Genomic DNA, 14,719 nt, shown 5'->3' with positions numbered 1-14,719 from the left:
CGTGATGTCTATAAGCAGTGTGGGACTATTTTCAGGGGCTTGTCAAACGCAGGGCCACCGTTGGAGATTTTAATGGCTGGATTAATATCGCCATGGCGTGGGAGCTATGCATATTATTTGTGGGATAGCCCAGGGAGCGTGCCAAAAATTACTTTAATTCAATTCCAACGTGCTAAGCCGTCTTAACGGCTGACTAATTCAAGTTCAGTCGAATTCCAAGAGAGCCGCATGGAGCGGGAACCACTCAACACTCACGCAGACCGGTCTCAAAAAGTTGACTTGACTTGCGGCTCAGTTGACTTTTAGTTTCATTTCAAGCCTCAAAGCTGGCGGTTGTGTGACCGCTGTTTTCGTGATCTATAAAAGGTGTGTTAAGTGCCGACCCGAACTGTTGACATTTGGTAAAGATTTGTCAAGAAAATCAAATAAACTCGGTGGTCATAAAACCGAAACCAGGGACAAGACACAATTGGTTGATCAACTGAACTCTGTTCACGTCAGTCAAGTATCAAAGTTTGCATAACTGAAGTTGGCCAAAAAGTGACTCCAACAAGCCATTCACAATTGGTTGTAACAAAAACTAAACAAAAACAAACCTAATAAAAATAAAATGTTAGGTAATGGTTGATAAAAATAGAAAAAAACCAAAAATAATAAATCAACGCCATTTTTATTGCAGTTAAACCTGATTAAAATCCATTAATTTGAGATAAACTTTTTAGTTAAATACTACTTGGACACGCCCACAATCAAAAAAAAAGAGGAAATACATTGAGAAAGTAGTTTTTAAAGTTAACTCACCAGAAAAACTGTTAACATCGGTGCACAAAACGTTAGTCATCCAAAAAATGCGCACATCATAAATAAAATATATTAGATGGAATAATCGAAGAGAATGGCGGTCAGCCAGAGTGTGCTCATCGAAATGCTGAAGGCTGGACTGCGAGACTCAAATGAATTTTGATGATCAGGTCGAGTATCTGAAGCACAAAGATCTTTCAGATACTCTAAAAATAAAGTAAAAGATTGAGTGAAACGCCTGACAACTTAGGAGAAAAAGAAAAAAAGGTTCAATTGGTTTCGTTAATTTTTTTTTGGTTAATGATTCAGCATATTATACATTGATATCTTTTGCAGTCTATAGTCAGTTGACTGAATCCCAAAATATAAATAGGGCATATAAATCGTTGGTGAACTTCCTCGAACACGTTCTGATCTTGTTGGATAGATAATGGACCTTAAGACTCGCTTTTAACCAGAAAAAAAATATTTGTTGTTTGGCAACTTAGCCAGAATTCGGCCGACTCGGAACAAACCACAGACAACTTTCAAATAACTAAGTGAACCAAAGACAAAGTGTGAGTCACGCGCAGAATAAGAAGGCCAAGTAAGGCGGCGGAGGCTGGGCTAAGTGACAAAATTGAGCGTAGTTGAACTTTATAATTTAAAAAATGTTAAGACATCTTAGATTTAAACTTATAAGATCTAGATTATATATACTTTAAAGGCACCACTATAGAAAAAGATTCGAATAGAGTCAATAGGGGCTAATATATAATATTATAATAATAATAATATATAATATTATAGGTAATAAATATTTTTTAAATTTATCAACGAAATTGGATAATATTTCTATTAAATCTTGCCTTATTAAATGTTCCCAATTGGTTTTTTTTTGTGAGTCTGATCTGGTTGAGTTTATGGCTTGAACAAGGCCGTTGCGGCTTAACGGAAGCTTTAATGAGTAGAGCAGCTAATTCTTAAATGATTTTTGTATTTTCAGTGAATTAATTTGAGCCATGCTGCGTCTCAGTCTTGGATTGCTGCTTTTGTGGGCGGTGGTCGCCCTGGGGAACGACAATCTTCGCGTGGCCTACGAGTGGCAGGAAATGGACTTCCAGTACGCCAGTTCGGAACAGAGATGGACGGCCATCGAGAAGGGCGAGTTCAAGCCGGCCAATGTGATACCCTTTGGCCTGGAGGTCGCCGGCCACCGACTCTTTGTCACTTTGCCCAGATGGCGGGCCGGAGTGCCGGCCTCGTTGGCCTACCTTGATCTTAATGGTAAGCGCATGAGTTGCATTGTTGCAGCTGCCACAGCATTTGGATTTAAATATAATTGCCGCTTGCAATTGCACTATGTGTGCCAAGAACTGATATGAGATCTCAAATCTCGGATCTCACAGCTCAGCAATTGTTTTATTTGCGTCTGACGGCACTGTCTGATCAACTTGACCATCCAAACAATTCCATTTCCTTTCGCACTTGCGCAATTAGCATGATAATTCCGCTCGGTGGCGTTATTAACAGCCTGAAAACAACCGCACACCACAAGTCGGTGCATACTGGATATATAAGTACATATATCATCTGGGTTTCAGTGTGGGAGTTGCGAAGTTGATTAACAAACACATATGGTCATAGCAAGTCCCCTCAATCTTGCAATACTCTTAAAGTCATGTCATTATATTATTTTAAATCAATAATAAATAGGTAACTTTCATTTATATGGTTTAAAATAGGGAATTATTTCATCCTATATATTAGCATACATTGAGAATGCATTCCAAAATGTGTAACTTAAAAAAGCATAGATACTAGTAATAACTATATAATGCTAATTTGAATATTTCTGTATAATTAGTATCTCAGTCTAAAACCATAAACAAAGTTACTTTACCTTTTACTGTCGCAGTACAAGGCAAGTGGAAACTTTTTTAGCCACAACTCAATCAGCTTATTAGCCAGTTAATCAGTTTGGACATGTGCAAATGAAAAGCTTCAGTGCGGATTACTCACCAACAGTTGAACAATGTACACACAAAATGTGTGTGCAATCCAATTAGCGGCATCCAAAACAGAAAGCAATGCAAATGACCAAAATTTAAATACAAGCTCAACAAATAAATTGACTGTTGACAAACGAGATCAATAAACCTTCAAATATATTCTAATATCTCAAAAACCAAATTAAAAATAAAATGGTTAACATTTAAATAATGCTATTTGATATATACATATGTCATTTATTTCTAAAGGATGAGTTTACTTTGTGGCCAAAAGTGAATAAATTGGTATTTGTTTATAAATGAAATTCTTAGTAAATTACCATACCTGAAGTATTTAAATCAATTAATTTAACTAGGATTTGAGAAGGTGTGATTCATGTGTCATCATATTGTGTCAATAATTATTTTTGATTCTTTATAGTATATTTATTTAAGTTCTTGTTATTTCCTCACAGATACTTCCACCAAGAGCCCCGTGTTGAAGCCCTTCCCCAGCTGGCAGGCTCACAATCTGCTAGAAGCCGAACCGGAGTTGGTTTCTCCTTTCAGAGTGCGAGCCGATCGCTGTGGACGTCTCTGGGTGCTGGATTCTCGGATCTCTGGAGTTCTGGAGAAGACCCAGATCTATGGAACAGCCCAGCTGCTGGTCTACGATCTGCACAATGATGATCTGCTGAGGCGTCACGTTCTTCCCGCCGGTCAATTGAAGCAGGGATCTTTGTTGGCCAATCTGGCAGTGGAGGACTCTGATTGTGAGAACACCTTCGCCTATGCTGCCGATTTGGGCAGTCCTGGTTTGGTGGTGTACTCTTGGAAAAACCAGGAATCGTGGCGAGTGCAGCACCATTTCTTCCACCCGGATCCGATGGCTGGCAACTTCAGCATCAAAGACATTGAATTCCAGTGGGATGATGGTCTATATGGGCTGGCTTTGTCGAAACCCTTGGAAACGGGCTACTCAACATTGTACTTCCATCCCCTCTGCTCCACCATGGAGTTCTCTGTGGACACTGGGATACTGCGAAACAAAACCCTGGCCACTTCGACGATGATCTATCGGGAGTTCAAGGTGCTGGGCTCGAGAGGCCCAAACACTCAGGCTGGAGCCGAGTTTTTGGATCCGGAGACCGGTGTCCTTTTCTACGCCCTGCCCAATCTCAATGAGGTCGCCTGCTGGCGCACGGCCACCGACTTTAGCCATAGCTCTCAGAGTCGCATCTTCAGGAGCAATGACACATTGATTTTCCCCAGTGACGTCAAGGTTGATGACCAGAAGCGTCTATGGGTACTTTCCAATAAGCTACCCGTCTTCATTTACGATGAATTGTATGCCGGTTCCATCAATTTTCGCATTTTAACTGCCAGTGTTCAAGACGCTATTAAGAACACCGCTTGTGAAATTAGAACTTCCCCTCTGCCGGATGTAATTAACAGGCTTGGGGACATACTAAACACTAATATCAAGGTGAAGGCGAATTCGGCTGCTTCTTTGAGTAACTTGAGCTCATTGATAATTGTTGGTTTGTGTTTGCTGATAAGCTACAGGATCTAAATCCCCAATACTGTACAAAAGAATTAACTTAGTAACTTTTCCGAGATTCTGTAACTCAAACTATTTTTTAAAACACCGAAAATGAACAAGTTTCTAAATATGAAAACCTTATTATCAAAACAAGAAAGGAAAGCTAACTTCGGGCGGAGCCGAAGTTGATATACCCTTGCAGAATACTCTGTAAATTATATTCTCCAAAATTATTCATATGATGCATTCTTAATACTCATAAAAAATCCCAACTTCCTAACCTTAAAAACACCAAAGTTATGGCATTTCCAATTGTTCAGTTATATGGCAGCTATAGGATATAGTCGGCCGATCCATATGAAATTTGGTAGGTCGGATTGATTAGCCAAATATAAAACCCATAGAAAATCCCAACTTCCTAACTTTACAAACACCAAAGTTATGACATTACCGATCAATCAGTTATATGGCAGCTATAGGATATAGTCGGCCGATCCTTATGAAATTTGGTAGGTCGGATTGATTAGCCAAATTTAAAACCCAAAGAAAATCCCAACTTCCTAACTTTACAAACACCAAAGTTATTGCATTTCCGATCAATCAGTTATATGGCAGCTATAGGATATAGTCGTCCGATCCTTATGAAATTTGGTAGGTCGGATTGATTAGCCAAATATAAAACACATAGAAAATCCCAGCTTCCTAACTTTACAAACACCAAAGTTATTTCATTTCCGATCAATCAGTTATATGGCAGCTATAGGATATAGTTGGCCGATCCCGGCCGTTCCGACTTATATACTGCGTGCAAAGGAAAGAAGGGTGTGTGCAAAGTTTCAATTCGATAGCTTTAAAACTGAGAGACTAGTTTGCGTAGAAACAGACAGACGGACAGACGGACAGACGGACAGACAGACGGACAGACGGACAGACGGACAGACGGACATGGCTATATCAACTCAGGAGGTGATCCTGATCAAGAATATATATACTTTATAGGGTCGGAGATGTCTCCTTCACTGCGTTGCACACTTTTGACCAAAATTATAATACCCTCTGCAAGGGTATAAAAAGGAAAGTTCTCTAACCGTTTTAAAAACTCTTCTGGTTTCTTAAGCGTACGAAATATATTTATTTGAGTGCATCTGTATTAAGTTAAGTTTTAGGTTAAGAAAACTGTAACGCTGTTCGTAATGTTGATTACATGTAAGAAGTGAACTTGAATAGTTTTTTTTACTTCCGAGTTATAATGGTAAACCAAGCCAGCTGGTTTTTCACTCAAAATTTGGTTGCCTTCTTCTCCTTCTTTGTATAAGCAATGGCTATATCGATGGTCTCATCGCTGGCTTGGGACTGACCATCTTCGGAATTTTTAGCCAATTTATCCTGCTCCTTCTGTTGCATCTTCTTAATGAATCCGCCACAGAAAAAGAGAGTCATCTGAAAGGGAATAAAGTATAAAAAAACATTATTAAGTTAAAAGTTGAACTTTCGTCATACGTGTTCTAGTATTCCTATCAATCCCAAAACAGATAGACCCAGCAGAAAACCAAGGGAACCACCCACATCCGCTATAAATTGGGTGGTGTCATAGCTGGGACGCTCCTCAATCATCTGCAAATGGTAAAATGTTCAATGAGTGTGCCATGCATCATATTAGACCCCTACCGATATCAGTTTTGTTGTGTAGTATATATAGATTTGGGTGCGGGGCTCTGGTTGGTTGAAGGCCTTGCGATTTTGTATGAAGGTCGTGTAGATCCTCGAGTGGCAAGGCTGAATGCAATCGCAGTCGAAGTCATCCTCATTTTCATATACACTGAACAAAAAAAACTATATTAGTACAAACAAATAATATTAATAACATGTTAGCCATACTCCTTATAATCCGATATTAATTTCCTTATCGAAACAGAATCGTTACAGGGTTCATTCTCAATTTCGTGCATCCAGGGTCCTGAACACTGCATATTATCAGCCAAATCCTGCCAGATGCACTGCTCACCACACTGAAAGGATTTTAATAATAAAACCTATAAAAGAATATAGTTACCGAGTCTACCTTCAAATCACTGTAATCCTCATCATTGGAACAAGCCTCTTCGCGGGTCTGCACATTGGAGAAGTATTGGGTTTGCAGCTTAATCTCGATATCCTCATTGACACTGACAAAAACATATTCCACACGCCCAGAACCCTTCATGTTGATCTCTACAATTAGTTAGGGAATTATGATAAATCCTTGAAAATTTGTTTATGTAATTACCTGTGAAGTTCTCCTTTTTATCGTGTATAAAGACATGCCAGCCGACTCCTCCTGTATCCACATCGCTGGTGGAAGTGGTCGACATGGAATGTTCCAGCATCAGGGAATAACCCACCGCTTTTGATACCCTCTTGGCGGGCTCCTTGGGTCGGAGGGTATAACAACGACCCATGTAAAAGTGTAGACTGCTGTTCACTTCCACATCTAAATATTGAGTATAGTAAGGGTTTAATTTAATAAAAATCAATTAAACTTACTGTTTGGATCTTCATTAAGTCCATAAAATACAAAGGTGTCGCCCATATCGTGTGTGCTATTTTCAAAAAACTCTTCCAGAGAAATCTCTCCAAAAGGATAGTTCATCCAGCAGGTTGCATACTTTGGATGGGGACAGGCACCGCCGGATAGTCTCTACAGAGAACGATGTTGGTTAAATATTTTGTGTATATTTTGTATATCCAACTACTATTTTCTTGATCCACTTACTGTAAGGACCTCCTCTTTATAGGGTGGTTCCCGACATATGGTGACCGCTGGCATATCGATGGTTTCGTTGAGGCTGTAGTAGGAATGAGTGGAGATGGGCGGATTGTAGAGCTTGGCGAAGCACTCGTACAACTGGACAATGACCACAATGCAGCAGGCGAAGAGCACCAGGTAGCGGATGAGCTTAGCTGGATCGCGGAAGAGCCAGGCCCGAGTCTCCGACCAGTAACCCATGGCGTGCGGAAAGTGGAAGTCGAGTGAGCTTGCTGGTTACCAGTTTCTGCCATGGTTGAGGGCCAATATCGTTGGGAACGCGGCCTGCTCGAATTCTCACAGCTGGTCAAGATAAGCCTAATATTGATTTACGTCCCGTGGTGGTGATAAAGCGCCATGAACCCATCGATGGGGACTATCTAGCAGGACAAGTGTATTGGCCGTGTCTGTGTCCATTGTTTGGAAAACATTGTAGTACCGCGAATCTAAGCGTAACATTACCAAAACATGTTGTTTATAATTGTCTATGCCTGGTGCAGATAGCCACGTTATATCTAAAGTATCTGTATCTGCAGCTGAAATCAGCGCCAATTTATGGTTTTATATCTGTCTGCTCACCGTCAGATGGCTACATGTGCAGAGGCAATTTTAAGTCATTCTTTATCGGGCTCAATCGTGTGGGATTTCAAATGCTCTCTCTCTTAAAAATAATTATTTAATAATTCCCAGCTTCTATAAAATGCCCAAGTCAGGAAACGTTTTGTATAATTTAAATACTATTAACAATTATTATATTAACATAATAACTACCTATAGAAAACCACCTAAGTTATTGCAATCATTAGATTTCATTCCGATGCTTAAAAATAGTTTTAATTTCTCTTCTGTTGAATCGGAGTTCTCGTTGCTGTCTTAAAAAATGTATATAAACTTAATAAAATAATCATTTAGCATTGCTTAAAAGATTATAATATTAACATTATTATATATATAACATTACATTTTGTCTGTTTTTACTTCAAAGATGTAAATACTGCAGTTGAGGTAAAAGTTGGAAATATATATAACTTATATTTTTTTATCATCGCAACCTCTAAGTTTTTAATTACCAGATATTAGCAAACACTCAACAGACTTCGTAAAGGAGCCTTAATAAACGAATTTGCTATACATTTTTCGTTTACTTATTAAAAAGCATAAATAGATCAAAATGTTGCTAACACTTTGACAACTTATTGATGACCAAATTCATACGACTACTCACTGCTTTGCAGTGCTCATAGTATTAAAACATTTGAAAAACAAATCTTAGTCAAAATAAATCCTTATATAAAGGCGATACCTTAGCCTATCATCAAAGCACCTCACACGGGCATAGTTTGACCTTATAGACAGCCAAAGCGAAATCTATGCAAACACCTAGCAGTACGCAGCCATTAGCGAGCCATGTATTTGGAAACTATATAAACAGATCGGGATATATAGCCAAAGCTTTCGGGCACAAACAAACAATGCGTGGTGGATCCAGCCAGATCGAGGAGAAGAACAGTACGAGACATTCCTCAGTTGTGACGTTAAATCAGAGCAGCAGAAACATCGCCCCAAACCGACCCACTACTATATATCCAAACCCCTATATACTTGCTATATACATGCTGGGAAAGTCAAAAAAAAAAAGGCAGCAAAAAAAAAAAAAAAAGTAGAAGAACTAATAAACAAAAAGAAACTTGCTACTAAAAATAGACAAATTGAAACATTTCATGAGATGAAAACACCAACACAACGTGGACATGGACGTGCTGACGAGCACGGCAAAAAATAAAGAAAAAAAAAGAGTGTTTCTTTACTGGTCGGGCACAGATACGATCGCATCAGATCTGTGTATCTGCTGTATCTGTGAGATATGTTGACGGACTTCTCGGTCCGCGTACCACACGGCGTATGCGTTCTGCGCCCGTGGATCCGTATAGTTAGTGCCCAGGACGCGGTCCCTGTATGCGAGTGTGTATCTAGTAAATTTTAAATTTTAGATACTCTCGTATACATAGAGAACTGCAGAGTAGAGCGAGGAGAACGCTTGCTTGTGTTGAACTTCTTCGCAACTAAATAGCTTTTGCTTTAAATATAGACCACAGCGGCAGCTATATTAAACGCATATGAAATGTTTTTTAGATTTAGTAGGTATGCTGGCTAGGTATATAGAGAATCCGCCATATATTCAACTAGTGCGAGGTCCTACACCAGATACATATATGAAGAACTCTACCTGCCGTTTCGTTATCTTATATTATCTGCCCCTAAAACTTTCAAATCTAAAATACATATTCGATCCGACCCACATGCATATGTTGTTCCTTCGCTTTTTGTGGAGTATGAAATATGTTTTAAAAATACATTTTGCTTGTCGCTCATAAATATCTAAAAACAAAATCGAAAAATACTTTTACATTTGGCTCGGTACTGACTCATTTCCATGCTGTCTATATAGCTGTACATGATTAATCAGACCGCATACACACATTATCCGCAGAGGCGTCTGAAGAGGGGGAAACTGCCCCCCCGGCCAAATGGAAAATAATTTCATTTCCCATTTTCACTCATCATTAATAAAAGTCTCGTCGCTATATAGACTTCGATTATTGCAATTCGCTGCACTTGAGTTGTGTAGTATGGCGGCTATATAGTCAATTCTTTGGTTGGCTGCCTGGGTACTTGGCTGCAGTCGCTTTAATTGGGTGACAAATGCTTACAGAAATAATTTTTAATGCTCCACACATCAGTGACTAATACTAAATGATTCGATTGGATTGCCTAATTAATTTGCGATAGATGTCATCTGCGTACAAATACGAGTTCATTTTTAAGTAGAGAAATATTCTGCGGATTGGTCTTGCATTATGCGTGTGCGATTTTCAATTGAGCCAAGGCAATTAATCATTTCAGACCACACGGGTCCACATCAACACCCAGCTGAGGGCTGGAAAACGTTTTCCGTTTTATAGATTGCATAAATACATAAACAAAATTGTGTATTGGAAAAAAATAAACATTAAGGCGATTGGTTTTAGGCACGAACCACAACATGTTTAGCATTATAGAAATAGTTTGCTCAGAATGATATCATATCTTTAGGAAAGTAGATCTTTAATAAACCTTAATAAAAATATAAAATATTTTTTAACTTTTTTTTTAATGTATTTTTTTTTTTATTTCCGAATTTTTAAAAGGTTTTTTTTATATCATATTTTTAAAATGAATTAAATGTTCTAGTTTTCTTTTTTATAACAAAGAAATATAATTTAACATATAAAGAACATCATTTATGTAGCTTACAAAGCATGTCCGTACATTAATGTCCGTACAAAAAAAAATATTTACTTTTTATTTGATCGTTTCATTTCGAACCAAACTTGATCTTAACAAAACTATCGAAAGTGTAAAAAAATACAACATTATTGCTAGTATTTATAATATTGAAAATAAAATGATCTTAATTTTTGAATCAAGTTATTTTGGTTCTTAATTTGTTTTGGGGAAGATTAAAAAAAATTGTAAGTGTTGAAATATGTATATACCTTTGTTAAGAATAAAATATTTATTGTTTTGATAAACCAATATAATATTTAACATGCGTCTTCAAAATATTATAAAGAATTTCAAAAAATGTTTAAATGTTTATTAGTGATCAATCAAAGAACAAAGAGCCCCGTCGCCAATCTATTAGCACATATATAAACTCTAGGATTGACAGTTGCAAGTGCAAATGTCATGTTTCCCTTCGATCGTTCCATTTCGTAAAGAATTTGCTGTATGTGCAATTACCAGATATTTTGCAGGATGGCCAGAGCCACTATTGCATAACCCACACGTAATGCAGGAAGTATTCATTCATTTGTCATGCCATGTGCTACCTGGCATCGCACCCCCCTTTCCCACTGTCCCCTCCTGCATCCTCCTTGCCTCGCTAAATCTTAAATCTTTTGCGAAATTAAGAGAGATCTCTCGGGTGGTATTGGCTGTGGGCATGGGAATTCGGATCGGTGCACCAGAGATGCGATGCAGATGCCGCCGAGTGCACGACGTTGACCGACGATCGGCGCTCGAGGATCACGGATTTCGGTTTGGGGGTTGGGGCTTGGGGATTGGGGACTGGGGAGCAACTGGCCGACGATGGATATTTTTATATCGACAATTTGGATGGGTTCCAATGCATTTAGACGAAAGTTATCTATAGACTAGGTATGTATTTTGGTCACGGTTGGCGTTTTTAAAATATTTTAATTTTATGTGAACCAGTTGGTTGTGCAGAATTTTTCGGGAATACCACTTGAGAAAAAAAATCGGACAGGGTTACTGATATTTTGAACAGAAACTGATTGGGCGGGAAACAATTGAATTAGGATGCACTTGCGCCCATATCTGAGCCAAAAACTTTTAAGTTGATCGATACAGTACGACTCAGAAATAAAGTTCAAGAACCATACTTGGGTACACGTAATTTTAGTTCTTTAATTATTCTTAAAGTATTTTATTTTATTTAAGTTTCTTGTGCTTTCTTTTAATAGTTACAAATTTATGTATATAGTTTACGTTTATAAAATGGTATATTTAAAATAAATAAAGATTTTGAGCACGCTAATAATTGGCGATATATGAAAAAAATTAAAAATAAACCACTTTTTAGGAAAAATGAATTATAAATAGTATTATTTTTTAAAGGGTTTTAATTTAATTTTAAAAGGGACATTAATGAACATTTTTAAAATGTATATAAAATGTTTTCCTGGGTCTTGCTCGAATATGGGTCAACTTTTGTGCTTATTAATGTGCTAATAATTTTTGAGCCTGCCACCGTTAATGATGATTTATGATCTGTCGTGCAAGTGAGCAGGAGTCTTATAGAAAAGGCATTTACAGATGATCCATTAGCCAACTTGGGGGTTCAGGTATACGCACTTCGAATGCGGTTGGTGCTTTACGCCTTCCCTGTGATCTGCGTTTGTGTCACAATCACCCCTCGAATCTTCCACCCTCCCCCCCAAAAAAAATGCCATTCTAAGTGCCATCTATTTGGCAGCGACTACGGGTTGAGCTCAGTGGTAATGGTGCTGCTGATCTTGGCGGTATTGGTGGTGCAGGTGCGGAGGAGGACCTCGCACATCGCAGTGTGGCGGCAGCTTTGAAATAGCCCATTGCAAGCAATAATTGTTGCTGCCTCGTGTAGACAAGCACCCCTTAACACCCGCCACCACCCTGAAAAATTTGAGGCACTGGGTGCCTAGTGCCAAAATACACAAGAAGAAGCATCAACATCTTGACACTAAAATGCAAAAATCGCTTTGCGTCAATGACTCAAAACGAAAATGTGTTTTTTTGCTTTTTAGTACAAATTGGGAGCAGTAGAATGGATTTGCTGTTGTTGCCTTGTGAACTGCATGAATGCAAAGTACTCATCAAGAATATTTTATTCCCCTGGGAGAGCCATTATTTACACTAAATGTTTATTCTTTATAAATACTAAACACATGTATATGGGTTTTCTTTCTTTATATTCTAGACCAACCTAACTTATTGCCTTGCATAAATGAAAAATAAATCCTAAAATAATATTGGCTCTTTTGCTAAATTGTTTTAAATGTCTAGTTTATATTTTTCTTGTATTTCGACCACAATTCTGGTCGACAATGTCACAGATTTAGTTTCAGAGACCTAGCAGAAATTATGATAATATTATATGTGAGAAACGAATTGAGAGCAGCATCCCAAACCCAAAAAATAAAGGCAAAAAACACTCACACTTGAATGAGAACTGAAACTTTTTCAAACTATAAATATTCCCAAAAATGTTTGAAAGTTGTTTTTGTCAGAATTTATGCGTTGTTGCTTTTTGCGTATTCTTTTTCTGCTAGATTTTGTTGTTTGTTAAATTTGAAATGCTTCGAGCGTTTCAACTCATTATGAAAGGTATTCGTTGGATCCCTTACAGTGAATGTATTTTAAAATTTATTTATTTTTTTATTTTGTATATGCCAAAAATATTGCACTTGTAATTTTGTAATTTGGTTGAAAATTATGAATTATTTTTGTGTCGGAATTTGACACATTTCTAGGAGGGGGGTGGATTTCAATTCTGTTGGCATTTATCATAATTTTCGTTGTCAGCCTGTATTGCATTTGATAAATTCCCGACAAATCGGTATAACATGGGTTTCATAATACACGTGTATTGGCAGTCGCATCTGTATCTGTATAACACACATTAGGATTTAGCATTGAAAGCTAAAGATTTTCGCAATGTAGTGCTCTGAAGGACGCCGACTTCGTTGATTTGATGTGACATTTCTCTAGCTATCTATATCTAAAGTACGAGTTTCTCTTCAACTATGTGCCTTGCGGCTGATCGCATTCTCTGGCATATCGGTGATTTCTTGAAGTTCAAATCTTAGTTTTTGATGGACAAGAGTTTTCTTTGCCAGGTCATCAATTATAAGCATGAAGGATCTGGTTTTTGGGTGGTGCCAATCGATCGATCCACTCGAACAGCTGTTTAGTCACTGAACGTAAAGTGATCGCCGATTAGAAGGAAGCCCACATAGCGCCGCCTGATCTCTTGCTTTTCCCCTTTATTCCACCCACATTGGTGGCAGATCAAATTGGCATTGAGGTGACCAAAAACCAAAACCAGAACAAAAAGCGAAAAATGATCACCGAGAAAAACAAATAAAGATCTCCCCCATGCACATGTGTGTGTCTAGAAATGATATGTGAAATAAGTAAAAAGAAAGCTCCCCACCGAAAAAAAGAGAGGAATTCTGGCGGGGAGGAATTGCTTCACTGCGGAAAAGTTGTCATTGAAATGGATTTTACTATTTGACTCATGGGAGAAATGCGCGAGAGAGCTCACGCAATCGGCAGAGAGAAAGCTTTGCGCTCTCGATTCCGCAGCGATCCTGATTGCATCATATGTAGATGCTCACACGTATGACCCACCATCCCCCCCTCCCCAAAGAAATGCCCACTTGCCGAAGAAGAGGAGCCAGAGCAGCCATGGCTAGACCGAAAAAGGGAGCAAGAAAAACCGAAACAGAAACAGCGCCACGCACACCTAACGGCAAATCGAAAAGCTTTTGGGGCCTTACGGGATCCATGGGTATCAAGTTGCCCCGTATAAAAGGCAAGTTTACCGGTTGCACGGTTCAGAACGGCTTTCGAGCGCGTAAGTGCAACACCTTTGATGTGCGAACTCTGAATTTTGGATATTACCCAGCAGCAGCAGCAGCAGCGGTGGCAGCAGCAACAATTTGACCTTTTTGTCAAAAAGCATAAACCTAAAATAATTATTACTACATAAATATATATATATATATAAAAATCGAGAAATGCAAGAAAAGTGTATGTGTATGTGCGATAATTTCGATCCTGGCAAAAGGATCTATGAAAACTTTGTGACAATATGAACAGTGACCCGGATTACCTCGGATTATCGAATCGAAATGGATTACAATTAACGATCTCACCTTAGGAACTACTTCAGTTACTTAACCTAACCTACAGGTGCTCATTTCGAACTAGGAGATTGATTCGTGATAAGCAAGCAATTCTTTTGCAGATTCTTGTGTAACAGATCTTGTAGAAGTCTCACATAAAGCAATCTTAAAG

General features: G+C 38.3%; 2 protein-coding genes across 2 annotated transcripts; one reads left to right on the top strand and one right to left on the bottom strand.

Moving 5' to 3' along the window:
- The first annotated feature begins 312 nt into the window (after positions 1-312).
- On the top strand, positions 313-4,535 carry LOC108051734 (protein yellow). The gene is made up of 3 exons (XM_017133947.2): positions 313-366; positions 1,787-2,067; positions 3,248-4,535. Exons 2-3 carry the CDS (start codon positions 1,803-1,805, stop codon positions 4,342-4,344), a joined length of 1,362 nt encoding a protein of 453 aa, XP_016989436.2. The 5' UTR covers positions 313-366; positions 1,787-1,802; the 3' UTR covers positions 4,345-4,535.
- A 774-nt stretch (positions 4,536-5,309) lies between these two features.
- On the bottom strand, positions 5,310-7,877 carry LOC108051735. The gene is made up of 8 exons (XM_017133948.2): positions 7,067-7,877; positions 6,838-6,991; positions 6,581-6,784; positions 6,377-6,525; positions 6,193-6,323; positions 5,983-6,133; positions 5,815-5,928; positions 5,310-5,754 (listed from the first exon to the last, which is right to left on the bottom strand). The coding sequence occupies exons 1-8, from the start codon at positions 7,298-7,300 to the stop codon at positions 5,593-5,595; spliced, it is 1,299 nt and encodes a 432-aa protein (XP_016989437.1). The 5' UTR covers positions 7,301-7,877; the 3' UTR covers positions 5,310-5,592.
- Between the last annotated feature and the right edge of the window lie 6,842 nt (positions 7,878-14,719).

This window comes from Drosophila rhopaloa, unplaced genomic scaffold, assembly GCF_018152115.1.
Source record: "Drosophila rhopaloa isolate 14029-0021.01 unplaced genomic scaffold, ASM1815211v1 contig_2, whole genome shotgun sequence".
Lineage (NCBI taxonomy): Eukaryota > Metazoa > Arthropoda > Insecta > Diptera > Drosophilidae > Drosophila > Drosophila rhopaloa.
The sequence above is the reverse complement of the archived record's forward strand: the minus strand, read 5'-3'. Positions and strand labels throughout refer to the sequence as shown.